The following is a 23,401-nucleotide window of genomic DNA, read 5'->3' as shown; positions in this document are numbered from 1 at the left end:
TATATCGGACCCAATGTCAAAATAAATATTTTGGGCATACTATGCAATTTGGCCCACTTACTGAGATGCACAATCCATTTGCTCTAACATTTTTGCTAAGCTGATTCCAGTTGGTTCACGTGGGGCATAACATGCTATGGGAGGGAGTTACTATAGCTGGAAGCTGTGGTAGCCTCTAGGAGATAATTCTTCTGACAATCTGTCTAACAAGCAATTCATCTAATGCAGTGTTTCCCAAACTTTTTTGGGCAAAGGCACACTTGTTTGATGAAAAAAATCTCGAGGCACACCACCATTACAGCCCCGTGACGTCAGCGCGCAGCGTCACGCCGGGAGGGACGCACGAAAGTGTAAGTTTCAATTTTTTTCCCTCCCCCTTGCCGGGGAACCTCCAGGCTTTGGGGGTGGGGGGGAGGAGGCAGCAAAGCGAGGCAGGAAGGAGAGCGCGGCTTGGCTGGGTGAGCTTTGGCAGGGAATGAGAGCCGCGAGGCGGGCGCTGCGGACGGAGGCGCTGCCCGCCGAGCTCGCAGGCAGCCAGGCAGGCAGACGGCGAGAGCCCCGCACTGGGCGGCCTCTCCTCGCCGCCGCCGCCCCGCCTCTCGCCGCCCGACTCGCCCGCCTCCCTCCAGGCAACATCTCGCGGCACACCAGGCAACATCTCGCGGCACACTAGTGTGCCGCGGAACAGTGGTTGGGAAACACTGATCTAATGCAAAGGCTTTCCTTGAACACCACTGTTCCCACCTCAAGCCATCCTAGGCACCATTTCTGGGAATAGCATGCAGGGGTCATTTAAAAAGGCCAAGGGAGTCATTGCTCCTCATGCTTCAAAACCAGGCGTGATTATTTCTCAGGGGCCCCTATATTTCTGGCCAGCTCACTGGTTCTGCACACTGAGTGATCACGGTTATAAAGTATGCAGACTGCAAGAAGAAAACCCTTCTGGAGTAAGGAAAAGAAGATAAGTTAGCAACTGCTTTATTGAGAAATGGGATTTATTTGTTGGTGCAATAAAACGCAATGTATTGTTGAACTATAATCACTGCTAGGAACACTGCGATTAACAATACACAAGACCTGGCTTTAACATTTCCCTTCCTTTTTCTATGTGTTTATCTGTAGGTGTGTGTGTATTTATATATTTGTAAATATATTGTAAAAAATTATTATTATTATTATTATTATTATTATTATTATTATTATTATTATTATATAAATAAATTAATGATTTTATGCAAGCACAAACTTTCAAACTGTAGTGTGTGTAAAGGTCCTGCTTAAAGGACACATACTTTTAAGCCCAGGTGCCTTAACTTCCAATTTCTGTGGGAGGCTTTTGTACCAGTAAATTTGGAAGTGTCTTATGTCTTCTCTTAAATCAAATATTTTTCAAAGTAGAATATCAGTACTATGTTTTGTGATTCATCAGGAGCACTGCCTAATACTTAACAGAAAAAACCCAAAACCTTGCTCCCTCTGCAAGGCTGTCACCAGCTGGCCTAGGGGCCCTCACACTTCCAGCCACTAGAAACCAGAAGAAAGAAGAACAGAAGAAAGTAAAGAACAGGAAGGAGAGGAAATGCCACATACCCCAACCCAAGAGGTAATACCAGTGCAGACGCTGCTCTTCAGCAAATACTGCCACCACAATGAGAGTATGAAGATAAATGCCTTCACAAAGCATCCAGAAGTAGTTACAGCCCATCATGTATTGGTGGAAAAACTGAAGCACTTTGCAGCTTACCTGTCAGACAAACAGAAAAGCATTAAACTGTAGACAGGCAACCATATGAATGCCATAGGTAAGCAAGCAAACAAAAATATCGGTGCTAAGATCCAAAAGGATTTTCCATGCCTGGTGTTTGTTGGAATCTTTCAACAACTGCCACGGACTGTGAGCTACAAATAAAGCAGATATATTGAGTACATGGACCTCCTAAATCACCAGGCATCAGGCACAACGAGCCAAAATTCCAAACGCTACTACCAGCAACTCACACTTTAGAATTTTTTCCCTTCACTCTGAAGTTCTGCAGAGCTAACAAATAAGTAGACCTTGAGGCCAGCTAAAGTGCTGGAGAGATGCTAGCTGGATCCTTCAAAGGTCACGTTGACCTGCCTTTCCTGATCCTTCCTCTTGTAATTATAAACATTAAGTGGTGCTCTGCTTCTAAAAGCTAGAATTGATTTCCGACTTCCGGGGGCGGCGCGAAACTGTAATGGCGGTCCTCTTCGAGCTCTGAAGAGGGGCTCCGCGGAAAAGGGTCGTTCGCTGCGGCATAGCGACGACCCATCAAGATAAACCACGGGTAGAGGGAGCCCGTGGCCGTGGGACTCGGCGGGCACCAGAAGCTGCTCCGAAAACACAGAAGGGACCCCGTAAGGAGACCCGGAGTGAAGGAGGGGTAGCGGTGCTGTGAGTTCATCGCTCTTTCCGCGGAAGCGAAGCCGCGCGGCTGTTACAGATGAGCGCTGATCCTTCTTCCTAAAATCAACGCTAAACTGCAAGCAACATACCCGTGAGTAAAGGGGTTTAAAATTTGGCAGAAGAAATTCGGTAAATTTGGCTGAAAGCGGGAGACGAGAAAAGGGAAGTCCGTCTTCCGACATTGCTGACAAGATCAAAGCAAAGCTTCTAAAAACGGAAGCGTTTGAATCGGGACTGTGGGAAGCTTAAACTTTTTCGTGCTATAAGATCTGCTTATTTTACTGAGCTGAAGGTGGAAATGGACATTGACTGAAAGAAGTAGTAAATGGTGACTTTCCTCCTATCTTTTTTCTCCTTTGGGCTGTTTTTTTAAAGAGCCAGATTGTCGGGCTGCCAGAGAGAGGGACTGTGTCAAACTGCGGAAACAGTTGCAAAACTTTGCTGAAACGTAACTGTTATATTTGAGCAAAAAAGACTGAATGGGATACTGTTACAAGCACCTTTCATGAAACTTTGTTGATCTATAAAAGGTGCTTTGGGAAACTTTGAGTTTATGAAGGGACTTTTGGACTAATGAATCTACTGTTTTGAAACAATTTGGAACTTTAATGGCGGATTACTTCCTTCTTTGTCTTTGAAACCTGGTGGTACTCCCCCTACAGGGCTTTCGGATTATAAAATCCTGGGAATTGACTTTTGTTTTGAATTCCATCTCACTGGTTGTTTACTTCTGAATTTGCCTTTCCCATGGAACAATAGACAATTTGACCTTGAACATTGACAGATGTGTAATGAGTGGTGCAGGGAGAACAAGAGCATCTAAAGCAAAGGAAACTAAAGAGGCTAAGGAAAAAGAAAAGGAAAGAAGACAATTCGTACAAACAACGTTGACCCAAGGACGCCGCTCGTCGGTTCCAGCTGTACTGGTGACCCATAGAGAACAAGGGGAAACAACTGAGAAGTCCACTGAGGAAGATATGGCAGCAGGTGGGTCAGATACACTATTAAAACAAATATTGGAGCAATTATCAAGTCTAAACCAGAAGGTGGACGACCAGTCTGTGAAGATAGATAAAGCAACTTCCTCAATTCAAAAATTGACTGACCAAGTTTCCCAGCACACGCAAGCCATAGAGAAATTGCAAGGAGCAACAGCGGAAAATCGGGAATTAGCTGGAGAAGCAATCCAGAAAGTGGGAGTTTTACAAAAAGAGGTTGAAGAAATAAAAGGAGAAGTTAGGCCCCTGCACAAACAGGTGGGTGAACAACAAGTCTATCTGTCAATGGTGGAACTGAAAAACCGCGAGAGCAACATCAAATTGAGAGGCATCCCGGAACTCGAGCAAGGAGACTTGATTGGATACTTAACACAGGAATTCTCGAAGTTCTGGGGTTTAAAGGAAGATACAGATTTCAGGATAGTCTCGGCATATAGACTGGGAAGACTGGTAAGGAAAGACAGATCCAGAGACTGTTTGATAATTTTAAGAACAAAGGAAGAGAGAGACAAGATCCTAGGCCTTCATTTCAAAAAAGCAATTGAAATACAAGACAAAAGGGTGGAAATTTACAGAGATATCCCGAGGCAACTGCTGGACCTTAGAGCCACCTATACAGAATTAGCAAAATTGCTGAGACACAACGCAATCCCCTATAGGTGGGAGTTTCCACAGGGATTATCCTTCACCTACAAAGAAAGGAAGGTTAAAATAAGAACACCTGAAGATAACCAAAAGTTTCTTCACGACCACGGAGAAGATCTCCAAAAAGGAGCGGATTGGCTTCCAGGTTTACCAGCACCAATACTGCCCGGAAGTGGGCCAACGCCTACACCCTCGGGATCTGAGAAAAAGGAAGACACCCCATCTTAAGAACATTTTAAATAGAACAGGATGTCTCTGCAGCTACTTAGTTGGAACATAAATGGCGGGAATTCTCCGGAAAAAAGGAGAAGGATATTTCATATCCTAAAAAAAGAACAATTGGATGTAATATGTCTCCAAGAAACACATGTGACTAGGCTCCACAGGAAAGTATTAATCAATAAAAGACTTGGCCAAGAATTTATCTCATCAGACAAAGTTAAAAAAAGAGGTGTTGTAATTTATGCAAAGGAGAACCTGTCGCCAAAATTTTTATTCAAAGATGATCATGGAAGAATCCTCGCAATTGAAATCCAAACACAAGGGGAAAAGATTTTGATACTAGGAGTTTATGCGCCAAATGATGGAAAATCAGAATTCTACAAGAAGCTGCATGAGACAATGTTGGACTATTTGGACTATGCTAATATCATTGTGATGGGAGATATGAATGGGGTGGTGTCTACAAATATGGATAAATCCCAAAATCAAAACTTAACAACAGACGGCAGACTCCCTAAAACCTTTTTTGAAATGACAGACAATATGGACTTGATTGACATCTGGAGGACAAGGAACCCCTTGGGTAAAGAAGGAACTTTCTATTCTGAGGCCCACTTGTCATGGACACGAATCGACCAAATTTGGATATCTAGAGGGCTGACTCCGAAAACGAGAAAAGTGGAAATCTGCCCAAAAACCTGCTCCGACCATAATGCCTTAAAAATGGAACTGAGACTTTTTCCAACTGGATCCTTCAGATGGAGAATGAATGACACCTTGTTAAGAGATCAAGAGATTGTGAAGAAGGCCCAAAAAACACTAAAGGACTACTTTGAAATAAACTTGAACACTACGGTGGAGAAAAGAACAATCTGGGACGCAAGTAAAGCTGTAATGAGAGGGTTTCTGATTCAACAGAATTCGATAAAAAGAAAATATTGGAATGGAAAAAAAGAAAAAATTTTAGAGAAAATAAGTGAAGGAGAGAAAAAGCTGAGAATTAAACCAAAGTCAAAAGAAGTGCTAAGAGAGATCAAATTTCATCAAGCACAATATTCGAAACTGATCAATCAAGAGATTGAGTGGAAAATCAAACAAATGAAGCAGAGATCGTTTGAATCAGCAAATAAATGTGGAAAGTTGCTGGCTTGGCAATTGAAAAAAAGACAAAAGTTAAACACGGTTACAAATTTGGAGATTCAAGGAAAAATAGTTCAGAAACCAGAAGAAATAAGAAAGTGTTTCCACAGATATTTCAAAGAGCTCTACGCACAGGGGCCTCAGAAAGAATCGGAAATGGACCAATTTCTGGAAACAAATGGACTACCTAAAATAAGTCAAGATAAAAGATCAATTCTTAACAGCAAAATAACTCAACAGGAAATTGAAGGTGCCATCCAAAACATGCAGCTGGGCAAATCTCCAGGCCCTGACGGGCTCACCTCCAAATATTATAAAACCTTGAAGGATTTCTTGATACAACCGTTGTTGGAGGTTTGTAACCAGATCATGGAGGGGAGGAAGGCACCGGAAACGTGGAAAGAAGCATTTATCACATTGATTCCTAAGTCAGAAAGGGAAAAGACTCAGCTTAAGAACTACCGTCCCATCTCACTCCTGAATGTGGATTACAAAATTTTTGCAGACATTTTAGCAAATAGACTTAAAAATGTATTAAATGAAGTAATTCACAAGGACCAAGCAGGCTTTCTCCCTGGTAGACATATGTCGGACAATACCAGGAACATTATTGATATATTGGAGCTGTTGAGAATTAGAAACACAAGGGCTGCCTTAATCTTTATTGATGCGGAGAAAGCATTTGACAACATTTCTTGGATGTTTATGAAGAAGAACTTGAAAGGGATGGGAGTGGGACGGGGGTTTGAAAATGGATTAGAAGCAATTTATGCAGAACAAAAAGCTAAATTGATAGTGAACAATGTGATATCGGAGGAACTTCGAATTGAAAAAGGGACACGACAGGGGTGCCCTCTATCCCCTCTGCTATTTATTTCTGTACTGGAGGTATTGCTGAATATGATTAGGGAGGACCAGTTGGTACAAGGTATAGTGGTCGGAGCGAAACAATATAAACTGAAAGCTTTCGCAGATGACTTAGTCTTGACATTACAGGAGCCAGAATCTAGCACAAAAAGAGTTTTGGAACTTATCCTGGAGTTTGGTCGGGTGGCGGGATTTAAGTTAAACAAACAAAAAACTAAGGTTTTGGTTAAAAATCTGACATCTACAGAGATAGAGGGGTATCAGAAAGAGACAGAGTTAAGTGTGGTTAAAAAAGTGAAATACCTGGGAGTATCCTTGTCCACTAAAAATTTAAATCTTTTCAAAGATAACTATGAAAAATGTTGGTTGGAAATCAAAAAAGACTTGGATATATGGTCAAGATTGAAACTTACCTTGTCAGGCCGAATCGCAGCTATAAAGATGTGTGTTTTGCCAAAAATGTTATTCTTATTTCAAACCCTTCAGGTCGTGGACAGAATGGAATGCTTTGGAAAATGGCAGAAGGATATCTCTAAGTTTGTCTGGCAGGGCAAAAAGCCCCGAATAAAATTTAAAATACTAACCGACTCAAAAGATAGAGGGGGGTTTGCCCTGCCGGATTTAAGGTTGTACTACGAAGCTGCAGCCTTCTGCTGGTTGAAGGATTGGTTTCTGTTGGAAAACACCGATGTCCTAGATCTGGAAGGGTTTGACAATGTGTATGGTTGGCATGCATATTTGTGGTATGACAAGGCGAAGATTCACAAACTGTTTAAAAACCATATTGTCAGAAAATCAATTTTTGCCGTCTGGATGAAGTATAAGGATTTATTAGAAAGTAAGACCCCGAGGTGGTTATCACCTGTGGAAGCTAAGATTTCTAAAAAAAGGCCCAATATGGAGGCCTATTGGCCAAAATATTGGGAATTGATTGAAAGAGTTGGAGATAATTGGAAGCTCCAAAGCCAGGACAAACTAAAAGGTAAGGTGCGAGATTGGTTACATTATGCTCAAATTCAAGAGGTTTTCAAAATGGATAAAAAAGTGGGTTTCCAGTTGGAGAAATCGAAACTGGAGACGGAGTTACTAGAACCAAGGACTAAGGTACTTTCGAGGATGTATGACTTGCTGCTTAAATGGAACACACAGGATGAGACAGTTAAATCTGCTATGATTAAATGGGCACAGGATGTAGGACACAACATTATGTCTGAGGACTGGGAAAGGTTATGGAACACCGGTATGAAATTCACGGCATGTAGTGCCTTGAAAGAGAACATTATGAAAATGGTTTACCGGTGGTACATGACCCCAGTCAAGTTGGCTAAAATATATCATCTTTCTGATAATAAGTGTTGGAAATGCAAGGAGGCAGAAGGGACATTCTTTCACCTCTGGTGGACCTGCCCGAAAGTAAAGGCCTTTTGGGAAATGATACATAATGAGCTGAAAAAGGTATTTAGATATACCTTTTCTAAGAAACCAGAGGCCTTTCTCCTGGGCATGGTGGACCGGAAGGTGCCAAAGAAGGACAGAACCTTGTTTATGTACGCAACCACAGCAGCTAGGATTCTCATCGCTAAGTTCTGGAAAACACCAGATTTACCCACACTGGAGGACTGGCAGACGCAGTTGATGGACTACATGGAGTTGGCAGAAATGACTGGCAGAATCCGAGATCTGAGCGAAGAAACAATGGAGGAGGACTGGAAAAAATTTAAGGACTATTTGCAAAAACATTATAAGTTGTTTGAATGTTAAGATAGCGCACGATTAAGAAACATTATGCTTCTGCAATTTATTTTAAGCAAATGATAAAGTAAGCATTGATGGAAAAAAACGAGACATATTTGAAACAAAATATTATGTTTATTAAGAGTTATAAAATTAAATTACAAACTTTTGAAATTGGTAACATAATATATTTAAAGGTTTAATAAGATGGGAAACAAGATAACAAATTGCTGAACTGGCTAGAACAATGAATGCAATGCTGAGAGGATGTGAGGAGGTCCAAAAGTGAACTGTTGAAGGACGTTAAGGAAAGTTTCTTAATATTTTTTCTTTGTTTATTTTTCTTCATATACATATATAAAAAAAAATGTTTCTTGTATGTTGCCATGTAAACAAATTTGTTAACCTATGAAAAGAAACGCAATAAAAAATCTTCATAAAAAAAAAAAAAAAAAAGCTAGAATTGATTTCCAAAGTTAGGTATGACTGTTTTGGAGAAATGGACTAGTTATCAAAAGGAAACTCTCACGAGACCTCAGGATTCCTGTTTAAAATATGAAGTAGGGGAAACTGAGTATGGGGAAAAGTGCATCAATAATCAGGCTCTATACATTTTGGAATAAGGCTGGATGGGCATTCTCAGCCTGAAACTTCCAAGCTGATATGAGCCATGAAAACCTACTTTTCACAAATGAAGCACTGAGACAAAAGAATTGCATGTAAGAAGAAAGCAAATATCTGCATGTTCCTTATGTACCAGCCAAAATGTAAGGTCCCTAAATCTTCCCCAGACTGTTTTCCTAAAGCATTGGTCAATATGTTCTATGACTTGTCCTTTGTATACTGAATGTGTCTCCCAGCTGGTGTTCAAGACACCCTCTTCATGTTCTTATTGATCATAGCCTGTTGAGCACTGCGGTGACTGACAGACACACAGAGCTCTGTACGTACTGCTCTTCAGTCATGATGGGACTTTATCAAACCAAAACATATCTGTCTCTAAAAACTGCCAATAAACAGCCTCTGTGAACTCAACAGTGCCTTTCAGTAGATAACTTTAGTTTCTTCTATTTGACTGACAGCCAGCTGCTCCAAAAATCATTACAAGAGAAAATTTGGGTCTAAGGAGACATGCAATTATCTAAAAATGTGTTTGTTCGTTCCATGGACCTATTTAGGGTGGCCACTTATACATCATCAAAAGGGAGGGGGGAAGCAAAAGAGGGCACAGATTTGTATACAATTTACATATGTTGGTTTATATATATATAGAAGCAAGTTTATAAAGAATGACTATCATTTAAACACAAATGCACGTTACCATGATGAGGAAGACCAGGTAACCTATGTGCCTTCTCAGAATGTTTACCACGGTGATATCGATTGTCAGTTTCAATGCCCCTGCTCTCTCTTCTTTATATTTTAACCAGACGGCTCTTCAACTAGAAGACATCTTCAAATAGAGGACTGTTCTTAGACAGCCCTCCATATAGAGGAATGTCCTCTGTAAAGAAGGACACATGGCCACCATACACAGATGCGGAGAACCACCTGTCAAATGATTTAGGCCCCATCTCTCTCTTAATCTCTCTTTGCAGTGTAAGGCATGGGATATAGCAACATCACCTAGTGCTACTACGAAACTTCTGGTTCTGAAAACTGTACCATGGGACAGGCCAAATGGATGCCAGCTGGGATATGGCAAGTGGTCAAAAAGAAACAATGTAAAGTGTATATACCATATGAAGTACCCCATGCAGGTGATCTGATCTTATCAAAATGTCTGCATCTTTCTTTCTTAAAGGTAATGCTTTTAGAGACACACACATCCATCCGGACACTGCATATGTAGTAAATAGAGCACTTTCATCCAAAAAGTGGCATTGAGACTCAGCAATCAACAACAGGTCGGTTCTCAAATTATGGGACTCTGGGCCCTTGACTTCCTCAGGTTTTATCCAAAATCGTGCCACTTGGTAGCCTTCTAAGAACAGTAGCTAAGAGGACCACTACAAAAGGTATTGAGAGCAGGTGCCCCCAGTAATTCAAGAACTGCAAAAGGCCACTTCTGATATACTTTGACGCGTTTGTCAACTTGTCCTTTGCTCTTGATAAAACAAGATTGCAAAAGAAAGCTAGCTACTGAAGCCCCGGTGTTACCTTTTCCGCATGGATAAAGCCTTTTGCAACAATAGTTGAATGCAGCCATGAGAGCAGAGTTGAATGAAGCAGTGGAAATAGAGAAAGAGCGAGTTATCTGGAGGAGTCCATTTTGTCTGAGAGGTACATCATGTGAGTTACTGTTATTTGTATTTTGTCTCATTGTTCTGCCAATGGGCACAGAGTGGCATAGGTGGGCTACTGCGCTTTGCCCTCACAACTACCTGGTGAGGTGGGCTGCACCGAGGCAGACTGACTAAACCAGTAATGCAGTGAGACTGAATCTGAACCCAGATCTCTATATTCCCAGTCCAATTAACCACTGTACAACACTGGCTTTTTCTGTGGAGTTGGGTTGTATTGCTTATTCAAAAGCATTTCCTCTGCATCTCCTGAAGCGGGTCGTCAGAACAATGCGGTGAAGTGGATTGGGCTGAGGTATATTAAGCCGTCATGCAGTGAGGCCAAATGGGGATTTGAATCCAGATCTCTACTAGATTTCTAGCCGAACACCTTAACCACTATACCAGACTGGGTCTTTCTGTAGAGTTGGGTCACATATGACTATCCTAAAGTGTCTCTTAAAGGAGATCCTATTAAATTTCTGCCAACTGGTCTGCAGCTCCATTATAATCTGAGCCAAATCAGTAAAAAAAAAAAGGGTGGAAAAAGAAGAAAATTTTCCTAAAATTTGAATGATTCCTAATCCTGGGGTTCTTTGCTTGTGGCTTAATTTACTGTTTTATGTCATTCAGAAGGACTTAATCCGAATGTCCTTTAGGAAGATAAGCTCTCTGCTTGTGATACAGAGTTGTTTAGATTCCATGGTGTGATTTGTTGGAGGCTGATGTATTTATTGCTGATCAGAGCTCAATGTGACGGCCTTTTCCAGTCATACGGTTCAGTGTGTGTCCAGACACTGTGAGCTTTTAGGACACTTAATTTCATTATGTTGCCCCATGTTCCTACATGTCTTCTGTATTTCCATACTCGCGGTCACATGCAGCGATTGCAGTTTGTTTTCTGTTTTAAATTCTGCATCCATCTTCTGAGTTATTTATGGCTTTCTGAGAAGCTTAGTCTCTTGATGTGTAATAGGTTTGGGAAAGCTATTAGACAGGGCATGAGGGATGCATCTGGCTAGCGCTTAGAGCCGCGTCTCATCAATTTGAAAATATATTAGAAAATATTAGAATGAAGAGTTCAGACCTAGCAATACATCAAGATGAACTGTGTTGAAAGAAATTGTGTTGAGGACATGGTAAACATCAGTCTTCACTTGCAAATATTTACGGAATTTTTCATTCATGCTTAAGTGGTTTAAAAGGAATTTCATTTTAATTAATTAGCCTCTCTCAGTCAGCCACTATATACTAATAAGCTTCCAAGTGACTGTAGAGGCAGCCCTCCAGATCAGGCTTCCTCAACCTCAGCCCTCCAGATGTTTTGAGACTACAATTTCCATCATCCCTGACCACTGGTCCTGCTAGCTAGGTATCATGGGAGTTGTAGGCCAAAAACATCTGGAGGGCTGAGTTTGAGGAAGATCAATAGCTAAAGGAACCCATTTCCAGTCTTCTCAGTGTCAGAGCCTGCTGCTGCTATGACTCACTCATTCACCCACTGACCCACCTATATTTCAGCAGAAGATGTCTTCTTCTAACAGCCCAGAGGAACAAGAAAGTTGCAATGAAGATATGCTGCAATTATACAGGGTGAGTCTTTTAAAAGAGGCCCCGTGGAACATGTGTACTCTGTATCCACGGGGCCTCTTTTAAAGGACTCACCCTGTACATCCTATATAAACCCTGTGAGTTGTTGAATTACATATAAGCATTTAGGGTGAGATGTAGTAGCTGCTGCATCATTGCTATTCAGCAAAAGGGAGTAATGTGAGCAGAGCCAGGACTTCATGGTGGGCTAGGCAGTATAGCTTAGTGGTGCTCCTAGATCAGGGGTGGCCCACCCATGAAGCAAGGTGGGGCAGCAGCCTCAGGAGGCAGGAGCCACAGGGGCAGCAAATCCCAAGGTAGATATTTATTCCTCCCTTGTTACTGATGTAGATCTTCACTTACCCTTCTTCCCTAGCAGGAAGGGAGGTACCATTTTGCGGCTCGCCACAAGTGCCAAAATGTCTTGGGCCAGCCCTGTCCTAGATGCCTTCTGACCACCACCACTGGATGCAGTATAATGTTATTATGCGGCTCTAGGTATGTGAAGAAGTGTCTAGGTAGTTAATTTATCGGAATTAAGAGTAGGAAAAGCAGTATCCTGAATGAATTTTGCTTGGCACAGAGCCAATCCAGCACTACTTATGTATCTAGTATGCTGAAAAACAACATGACAAGATGCACTGGTTCACTGCAAATCCACTTAAGTCTATAAACACTGTAAGGATCTTCTGTGTTCCAATGGGACTTGTCTGCACATGCAGCAAAGTGAGGTGGAAATGCAGTGGAAAAGTTTTAAGGTGGTATAATGGACTGTATTTATTTCAATTTATGGATGGAGCATCACTTTTTTAAAAGGGGAAAAAAGAATGCACCATTACTCTAACAAGACACTCTACAATCAGAAAACTAATGCAGCAGGAAATGAGCTGGGACAGAACCTTTTCCCTTGTCATGCTAGTTCTTAACTGGATGAAGCTTGTTATATGGGAGAGCAATAACAAACAAAGAAAGGCAATCCCCCACAGACAGACTGTTCTACTATGCCAGAAATCTCACTTCGTTCTACTGCATATGTAGACCAGGCTAGAAATCACAGGTTAGCTGCAAAGAGCTGTCACATGAGACATCTGTTTAAGCCCTCAACAGTCACATGCCCCTGGTGACCTGTCTCAAAAATCAATCGTGCTGAAGTTCTAGTAAATTATAGAATCATAGAGCTGTGGAGTTGGAAGGGACCAGGTCATCTTAGTCCAACACCCTGCAATGTAGGAATATTTTGCCCAATGTGGGGCTCAAACCCACAACCCTGAGATTAAGAGCCCCATGCTCTAGCAACTGAGCTATGTTGATGGACAACTGCTGAAAAATTTGCTCCGCTGTCTGTTAGTATTGAAAATGGCTCATCATTTTATTACATTTGTCATTTGATTTCAGATCATAAGACATCAGGAGATTTTCCGCAGACAATATAATTCAGTCTTAAATGAGTTTGTGTTGGGTTTGGATCGCTAAGCTCCCTCTGCTTATTAGATCAGCGCTCTATGACAGCATGCTTAAATTCCAAGTGTCCATAGATTCTAATAAATAAGCAACAGACCTTTTCCAAAATAACAAGGCTCAACAGTGCAGCTTTAAATCAGTTTTCTGTCAGAACGTATTATACCCGTTCATATGTCATTACCTGTTTTCAGATTTTGAGCTGTTCACTAAAACCTATTTCAGTTAGCAAAGTGAAAGTTGAGGACTCCTCCCAAGAGTGATGATTTCATTTACTTTTTATCCATGTTAAACACCTCCCACCCCCCCAGTGGTCGCATCCACACCATACATTTAAAGCACATGGTTTCACCCAAAGAATCCTGGGATCTGTAGTTTACCCACCACAGAGCTGTAATTTCCAGCAGCACCAACAAACTACAGTTCCCAGGATTCTTGCAGGCAAGTCATATGCTTTAAATATATGGTATGGATGTGACCAGTGTGTCACGGATCTTTACAGCCATTCGCAACATTATACAAAACGCTACAGGCCGAATTAGAATAGTACATGCCTATGCAATCTACATCATAAGAACACGAAGAGCCCTGTCATGGAAAGATTCCTCTCATCCCTACTTAAAAGTTCTGCACCTCCTTACATAGTCAGGGTTCTGTAATGCCTGAAGAGGGCAAAATAATTTGTCTATAAAAGGGCATTTTGAATGATGATTCCTGAGACCAAAGAGGTTTTCCTCTATGTTTGGGTACAAATGGACACCATTTTGAATCAAGAGGGCAGGCTAAACCTTTCAAAACTGCTTGATCTTTAACCATTTATTTTTAAAATGTGCCGATTTTTTGGTTTCTTAGAATTCCCAAGCAACATTGTGTACGGGGCTACTAGTTTTTAACATTATCATCTGGATCCTCTTGCTATAGATTCTTGTTCTAACAACAAGAAGCAGAAATCATATCCAACAGTTATCAGACCTGAGGCTGATGAAAAGGACAGTTAAGTATGTCAACACAGTATAGAAAAGGTGGATCAGTGTCAAAATCTATTTTAACAGTTACTACACTCCAAACAACACCTCTTTTTTTCCAAGAGACTCAGTCTCCACAAAACATTAATGGTAATCACTATATTTTTTGGTGAATGTTCAAAACTGGATGAGATTCCAGAAGGCTACTTTGAACTATGTTCCCTTAGCATACAAGCCTAATGGAAGGGGGAAATTAAGTCCGACGCAAATGGAAAGCCTAATGATGATAAATTGGAAGAAAATACCGTCTCCATCAAGATGCCAGAAGAAACACAATGGCAAACACTACTGAAGCCAGGTCAGTCTGCCCTTGCCTTATTAAGCGTGCTGATCTTTAAAACACTGATCGCATATTGTGTTTACTGATAGAGCTTAAATGTAGATTTACAGATTCAAGAAATCCACTTAAGCTTCTAGGTTTCTGCCTGCCAGATTGTTTCCTAAATTCTATGACTCATTTAGTGACAGCAGATGAACATCAAAGATCTTATCGCCATGCAGAGCTGCTGGTAATACGGAGGAAATAAGAGAGATTCCTATAACAGAAGGAGGACAGGCCCGTGGCAAGGTGAGTTACTCAATCGGTTTTCTGCTGGTCATTGTCTTCTCTACTACCATGGCTACTAGCCATTACAACTATGTTCTGCCTCCATGGTTGGAGACTATAATGCTTCTGAACACCAGGTGCTGGAAGCCACTGAAAGGACCAGTGGTCTTGTGCTCAGGTTTCTGCTTGTGCATTACCCACAGACTTCTGGTTGGCCACTGTTAGAAAAAGGATGCTGGACTACATGGGCCATTGGCCTGATCCAGCAAGTTCTTCTTATTTTCTCACAATAACCCTCCTCAAGTAAAGATATGGGGTTCTGTATCTTTCTTCTTGGAGGGTAGTAGTGGAAGGAAACAGCTTGGGTGATTCTGAGGGTGGGGGAACAAAAGTAAGTAATGTTCTTTTCAGACACCCATCCTGTGCTCCTGACTGCAATCTCCACTAGCTGCTTTTCATTTAAAAAGCAGAGGAAATCTATATGGCAGGGCATGTAATGTGTAATTTGACCTTTGAGCTTCACCACTGTGTTGTAGTAGGTAGACTCCCGGCGGTAACTTAATGGTAAGTCGCTTTCTCCAGTTTACCCCACAGAGTTATTGTGAGGTTAGAATGGGATAACTTCATGCGTGCCACCCTGAGCGACTTGAATGAATGGGATACATTTTTATAAATCGATGCTGCTATTATTCATTCATTCATTAGTTACACAAAAAACACTTAATACAGCCCAGTAACAAACAGTTAAATGTGTGTATGTGTGTGTGTGAAAGAGACTCAGCCAAACCTCTAAAAATAATTATCACGAGCATCAGAACCACTCCCCACTCCAAGCACCGTAAATACAATCACCACTAAAACTGATCAGCCTACTTCTACCTGTGGGTGAACTTGGAGGAAGGCCTCTGAAGATGACATTGGAACCATACAGGCTCATACAGGAAGAGAGGTATTGGGGTCTTGAGCCATGTAAGGCCTATCAGTTAAAACCAGCACTTTGAATTGGGCCCAGAAACTGATCAGAAGCCAATGCAGGTGGACGCTCAGACTGTCTCACCCCTCTTAGCCTTCTGACCACAGTATTCTGCCACAGCTGCAGTTGCTGAACCGTTCTAAAGGCAGTTCCATGTAAAATGCATTGTAACAATTTGTGGGTTTACTGGAACACAAGACCACCGAAGACTTGTTATCCACACCCAAGTAGAGGCATAGCCAGGTGCCAACCTAAGCTGGAGCAATGAATCTAAGAGCTCCTCACTACCACAAGCTATGGCAATATGAAGATTGAACCAAGAGGAAGAGAAAACAAAGTGAAGAGGAATGAGGGGAAAGTAGGAGTAGAAAATCTAACAACTGTTTGCAGTTTTGTCAGTCTGATTCTTTGCCCAGTGGAGAAGTTAAGTCCCCAACCGCTGGATTCCTGTATGGCCAGGCAGATGTCATCCACAAGAGGTGAGGGTTGCGACCATCTATTCACTGGCAGAAACCTTATGGCAATTTTCTATACTTTAACTTCTATGTGAACACTAAATCTTAAAAGTTTTGCATTCAAATACAAGTGGATTGTATGAAGGCTAATGAATGCTAACTGGGATATAAAAGGGACTATCTTTTAAACTTTGCCTTGCAAAGGATTCACTAAAACAGATCAAAAAAAGTAACTGTAACTGGGGAACATCAAATTCCTGCTGAGTCATGCCTCATTACCAACCTGGTTTCAAATATTATATATATATATATATATATATATATATATATATATATATATATATATCCTATAGGGATTCAAATAATGGCCTGTCGTGCTAAAAGACTCAGTGTGGCACTTTTCAAAAGAATATAAAAATATTACATTTTTTCTAATTTCACTCTGAGGGATTGTTTAATATTTCCTTTTTAATGCCACTCAGGAGATTTGCTTATTATTATTATTACCATCATTGTTCATTATATCACACTTTTTAGTTGCTTTCTTTGCAAACTGTAACCCAAAACAACCCTAATATATGCTTAACCCTTGCATTGAAAAAAGGGCAAATAGATCAATGAGAAAAAGCGAATTGAAATTTATTTCAATTTCAGCAGTCTTCTAGACAGTTTTAGGTTGGTTCTAGTATAGCTCAAGTTATTCTGAGCTAGGGTGTAGTGTGTATTAAATCTGCAAGTAATATCAAAAAGAGCTGGAAGTTGAACCAGCAACATAATTTCCAAGACTGGGGTAATATTATTAGCAATGTTCTAAAAAGCCTAGTAAAGTCTCATATGGACAGCACTGCAGTAGAACAGGGTGGAGAACCTATGGCCTTTCATTTGTTACAGGACTACAACTCCCATCATCCCTGACCACTGGCCATGGCGGCTGGACCTAGCACCCAACAACATTTGGAAGGCTACAGGGTCACCCACCCATGCCAAAGACTCAGAATAGAACTGCCAAGGTGACAAACGTTTTAGAAGATATAGATATAGTCTAAAGTGATCTGGTATGTTTTATCTAATTAAAAAAATATGGAAGGGGCAACTTTTTTATATTTAGCAGAAATATTACAACAAGGATGGAAGAGTGTTCAGTCTGTCCACCGGCAAACTCAGAATTACAAAATAAAAAGGATGGCGTGTCAGATTAGATAAAGAAGTTGAAAAACTTCCCTCCAGTTAAGAGAGATAAGAGCAGTTAATTAATGCAGTTCCCTTTGTAGAGAGGATGTGACAACAGAGAAGGATATGTATAATTAGCAGAAAGTCTTGTGGGAATCCCCCCCCCCCAATTCCCGCTCTCTGGCTGAACCTAAATTCTCAGCTGGAGTCACTTTACTGCAAATGGGGACAGATCAAAATAGCTCTCAGAAGCAGTGGGAGAGTGATAAGGGTTTGCTCAGCTTATCTGACGTGCCACAGAGACAAGAGAATGCTTTTGCTGAGAACAGCATGGCTGGAGATCTTTTCTGACTTGGGGACTTTGAAGAGCAGGATGGAAACATATCTGTATGAAGCTCATCAAACAAATGAATGTGAGCAGAAGGTATATGGAAAAATAATAGTACGGAAAAGGCTCTGATCCAGGCAACGTCAGTTGTGTCCAATGGAAAACAACGTTCCTTAAACTAGTCAGGACTAACTTTATTTTCTTATGGCATTTCTTACCCATCCTTCACCCTAAGGCTGCTGGGCAGGTTACATAAACTAAGATCCCATAAAAAAAGAATAGTCAACAAACCATTCAACTATTTTAATAAAGGAACTAAAAACACCATTTGCAAGGTAGACAAATAAAAATGTGTTATGAATTTGGGGGTGCAAGACCGTCTAACTTTCAGATCACGCTAGTGCCTGTGATAGTTAGATTCATGCATGTAATTAAGTGTCAAAAGTCAATTAAGTCAAGACTAGCCTCCTGCATGAAGTGTTTAATTACGCTTGCTTTAAAATCTACGTGTCAGACTACCTAGAGGTTAGAATCGAAGGAACCATAGTATTCTAGGCATAGTGCATTTTACATTGTAGTCCTAGCCAAATTAACAAGCGTTAATGAAGTCAGGCAAACTTCAAAGCCCCATTTTTTTGAGAGCAGGAGAGCAGGTACTGTCTTAGAGCTCTCCAAACCTAGTCGCTTAAAAGAGATGCATGGATCCAGGCGCTCTAAGAGGAAACTGGTTTTCTAGATCCATTTCAATCGGAATTTAGGTCCACTTTTGGCACAGAAACTGCTGTGAACACCCAGTACGACAACCTCAGTTGGGAGAGAGTTGGGGGGAGAATGTGTCCCTGTTAATACTCCTCAACCTCTCAGTGGCTTTCAATACCATTGGCTATGGGCCCGTCTGGAGTGACTGTCTGAGTTGGGGGCAGGTGGCACTGTTTTGTGGTAGCTCCAGTCCCACTTGGAGGGTGGTGCTTGGGGAGTGCTCTTCAGCCCCATGGAGCCTTCAATGTGTGGTTCCTCTGTGTTCTATTTTATCCCCTATGCTGTTTAACATCTACATGAAGCCGGTAAGTGGGTTTATCCAGAGTTTTGGAGTATGTGGTCAGCAATATGCTGGTGACACACAGACCTACTTCTCCTTTTCATCTACAGGTGAGGCAGTGGATGTGCTGGACCCTTGTCTTGTTTCGGTAATGAACTAGACAAGAGTCAACAAACTGAAGCTCAATTCAGATAAGACTCAGGCCCTGTTAGTGGGTGGTTCCCTACACCAGATAGATGGGAGGTGGTCTCCTTTTGATGGAGTTACCCACTCCCCCTAAAGGAGTGAGTATGAAACTTGAGGGCATTCCTGGATCCTCTGCTGTTGCTTGGCTCAGGTTACCAAGTGCTTTCCATCAGCTTTGGCTGGTGGCCCAGTTGCCCAGTTGACCCCTCTCTGGACATGCACCTCTATGGGGAAGGAGTTCACTGCTTTGGGGCTGCCACAGAGAGAAAGCTTTTTTGCTGCCTCCCCTGCCGATGAGGGCTGCAGCACTCCCCACAGAACTCTGAGGGCTGCGGCACTACCAATAAGACCTCTTCCGCTGATCAGGATATCCAAACTGGTACCTATTTGTTCCACTGGTCATGGTAGGACTTAGCTGTGGCTAGCTTGGTCTGAAAACCTTCAACAAATGCTATCAATTTCAATTACCTTTAACTTCTTTTTATCTTTCTCTGAGGAAAATCTAGGTACACCATGATCTATTATAGATGCCTGCCTATTTCTCAAGATAGAGTAAGGTCACATCTCAGCCCTGTCTGCTGAAGGTTTCTGCCAATAGACTGCAGGTCAGCACTATGTCAGAAATTCACACCTGAATTATTCAGGTATTTGAGGTGGCCCTGGTTGCCCTTTAGGAATTGCAACAAGCTCCTGGCAAGATGTTTGGCTTCAGCTACATCCAGTGTTGGGTCGGTGGTGGGGAGAGAGAACACCACAGTGTTTTTAAATCACTGAAGTAAAAACGAAGTTCAGACTGAGATCTCCAGTTTATTTTCAAAGGCCTAGAATTCAGCCTTGCTATGAGGAAAGGGTTTTTTTTAAAAAAAAACAACAACAACACCGTTCTCGAAGGCATTGTGAGGCAGTGTAGCAAATGTTTCCTGCTGAATTTCAATTGGGAAAAGTGAACATTTACCTAGTAAAAACAAACAAAAACGGAAGTACATATTTCTGTCTGTACAGCACTGTCTTTTCCCTTTCTCGTCTGTGTACTCATTTCAGCTGCACCCTCAGGTAATAGAGAAAAATCAATTTTTGTCTTTTGTTCCATAAATTACACAGGAATTTCTCTTTGCACTTTAACAGAACAAACTGCAGACAGAGAAACTCTGTCCTCTCATTCTCACCTCTTTGTACAAAAAACTCCATTAGAATTGAGCTACAGTGACATACTAATTGTAATGATTAGCTCATTTGTTATCAATGTCTACCTGCCATTCCTATCGTTGTTTTATTTAATTTCTTACATTTCCATTTCTTTCCTCTAAGGAGCTCAAAGTGACGTACATGGTTCTCCCGCTACCTATTTTATCCTCACAACAACCCTGTGAGGTAGGTTGGGCTGAAAGACTGTCCAAAGCTCACTCAAGGTAATGTATATCAATTGACCAATGTATTCCTGCTCTTCTTTGGCAGGGGTGGGAACAGAGAAATGACGCAATCCATCATATTTGCCTGAAATTTATAACACGCTCTGAGCTATGTCTTAAAATTTAAATTGATGATTAAATTTTATTTGGATGGCATGATTTAAAATTTGGATAGCCTATGGTATGGAAAGGCACACACACACACACACACACACACACACACACACACACACACACACATATATATATATATATATATATATATATATATATATATATGCAGGTTTTGGTGTCTTCGGGTGTCTTCCCGTGTAAGAGTTGGGGTGTCTAGGCGACGTTTCGACGAGGTCTCACTCGTCATCTTCAGGCTGGTGCTTTCGGCTTCTTGTTACTGGAACAGAGCAGGATCTCAGTGTCCTGCTCTGTTCCAGTAACAAGAAGCCGAAAGCACCAGCCTGAAGATGACGAGTGAGACCTCGTCGAAACGTCGCCTAGACACCCCAACTCTTACACGGGAAGACACCCGAAGACACCAAAACCTGCATTCCTATACCCGTGAAAATCTACGAAAGCAAATATATATATATATATATATATATAAAAAAGCTTCTCAACCCCTTCATGGATCACTGCCTTGCCGTGGCGAAGGAGCTTGAATAACTCAGAGAAGCTATGAACTATGCCGAGCAGGGCACCCAAGATGAACAGGTCATAGTGGAGAGTTTTGACCAAACGTGATCCACCTGGAGGAAGAACCGGCAAGCCACTCCAGTAGCACTGCTGTTGGGGTTAATAACTACAGAAGTTTCCAAAAGAGAAAGAAATTTGTTTCTATATGCTACAACGGCCGGCTATGTATTATTAGCACAAAAATGGAAAACAGATAAAGTGCCAAGAAAAGAAGACTGGCATATTAAACTGTTAGAATGTGCAGAGTTAGCAGGGATAACCACTAGAATAAGAAATCAAAATGATGTAAGGTATAAAGAAGACTGGATACTATTTACACAATATATGAAAAAGTACTATAAGCAAACAATTTAACTAGCAGGATGATAACTTTTTCAGCGGAGTAAGACATAAAGTACTATAAAAGTGGTCGCTACAGACGAGGTGAACTAAGAAAACATGAGGAAAAGAGGGGCAAAAAGGAACCATAGAAGGAGAGGAGAAGAAGTCAATGAATGTTTTCTGATTTTTTTTGTCGATTATTTAAAATCTTTGAAAGGAAAGATTTCTCTTTGTTGTATCTTTTTTGTAGATGCTTTGTTGATGTGGAATGTTATCAGAAAATCAAATAAATAAAATATGGAAAAAGAACAAAGCTATGTCTTAGAAACCCAGGAAGCTACATGATATACCTAGTCAGACTCCATCTAGCTCAGTATTGTCTACTCTGATTGCAGTTGCTCTCTAGGGCAGTGGTGAAGAACCTCTAGCATGTGGGTCTTAGGAGGCCTGCTAGGCCTCCATCTGCCCTACGTGATATCAAATGTGGGATCATAAAGGGTCTGGAAACCCAGCCTTATGAGGAATGTTTGAGGGAATTGGGTATGTTTAGCCTAGTAAAGGGGAGACTTCGACGAGACACGATAGCCATCTTCAAATATCTAGAGGGCTGTCACATGGAGGATGGAGCAAGCTTGTTTTCGCCAGCTCCAGAGGGCAGAACCCAACCCAATGGATTCAAGTTACAAGAAAGCAGATTCTGACTAAACATCAATAACTTTCTGACAGTAAGAGCTGTCTGACAGTGGAATTGACTCCCAAAAGAGGTGGTGGACTTTCCTTCCTTGACAGTTTTTAAGCAGAGGTTGGATGACCAGCTGTCATGGATGCTTTAGTAGAGACTGATGAATTGCAAGGGGTTGCAGGAGACCTTGGGGTCCCTTCCAACACTACAACTGTATGATTCTATGAGGTGCTGATTGGCGGCAGCTGCAAAGCCCTGTGCCAGCTCCTTTGTACAGCACTTTGCAAGCCTCAACAACCATGTCATAATGGCATCAGCTAATTGGCAGGAGGGTGGCCTCACCAACCTGTCAAACTTCACTCACAAGAGGGTGGGAGAGTTAAAGATCTGGCCCACTGGCTGGCTCTCAGGGCAAAGTGATCCACTTCACCGCACTACCTGATCTTTTTAACTGGAGATGCCAGGGATTGATAGGAAGATGTATAAACACCCCAAAAGTAACTGAAGGTGAATGCTCAATAAATACTGGAAGAATTTGCTGTGTAAATACTGTAAGCAAACTGCTGTGTAAACTCTATGCAAGTAAATCAGGATGAATGCTAATAAATAGGTCACCTGGAGAAGGTCTTTTAATTTTTTTTTACATATATCCAGAAATAATTGCCTTCCTAAAGTGCCATTTACTACCAGAAGCCTGACATTATTCTCTTTATTTAGAATATTTACACCCCACTTTGCAGCCCCAAGAGGCTTCTCAAGCAATTTACAAAAGGTTCTCACAATGAAACCAACAATTCACCTTGAATATCTTCAATTTTACCTTGCATATTTATCAAAAGTACTTTGATCCAACTATTTGCATAAAAGTGGAAACATGGTACTAGGAACAAATCCAAGCTACTTTTAGAGAATTCTCAATGGAGGAAAATGTCTCCTAAAACATAACATTTTCTGTAGCTTAATACACGCAGAGATACAAATGGACCTCTAGTAAATGTAATATGAATCACTGGCCTGTGCATTAACAAAGATGTACAAACATTTGTTGGCTTAAACTAAAGGCTTAGGAAAAATGAGACACCTAACAGCTTTATCCTATAAGGGAATGTGTCAAGCGGCAAAGGGAACTGACTGTGTAGAGCACTAAGCAGCAAGCTGCCATATGTGGCATAGACAGCGGTACCACATATCTACTCAGAAGTCCAATGGACA

The 23,401-nt window shown here is 41.4% G+C and overlaps 1 protein-coding gene across 4 annotated transcripts in view; it reads right to left on the bottom strand.

Annotated features, from left to right (window-relative positions):
* Positions 1-23,401, bottom strand: part of CALCR (calcitonin receptor) — a 158,032-nt gene that overhangs the window by 31,682 nt on the left and 102,949 nt on the right. For all 4 annotated transcript variants that reach the window (XM_081163087.1, XM_081163086.1, XM_081163089.1 and 1 more), the window contains exon 8: positions 1,591-1,744. In XM_081163087.1, coding sequence (XP_081019213.1) covers positions 1,591-1,744 — 154 coding nt within the window. The remainder of the gene's footprint in view (positions 1-1,590; positions 1,745-23,401) is intronic.

The sequence above is a fragment of the Podarcis bocagei genome (genome assembly GCF_964188305.1).
Source record: "Podarcis bocagei genome assembly, chromosome: 12".
Lineage (NCBI taxonomy): Eukaryota > Metazoa > Chordata > Lepidosauria > Squamata > Lacertidae > Podarcis > Podarcis bocagei.
The sequence above is the reverse complement of the archived record's forward strand: the minus strand, read 5'-3'. Positions and strand labels throughout refer to the sequence as shown.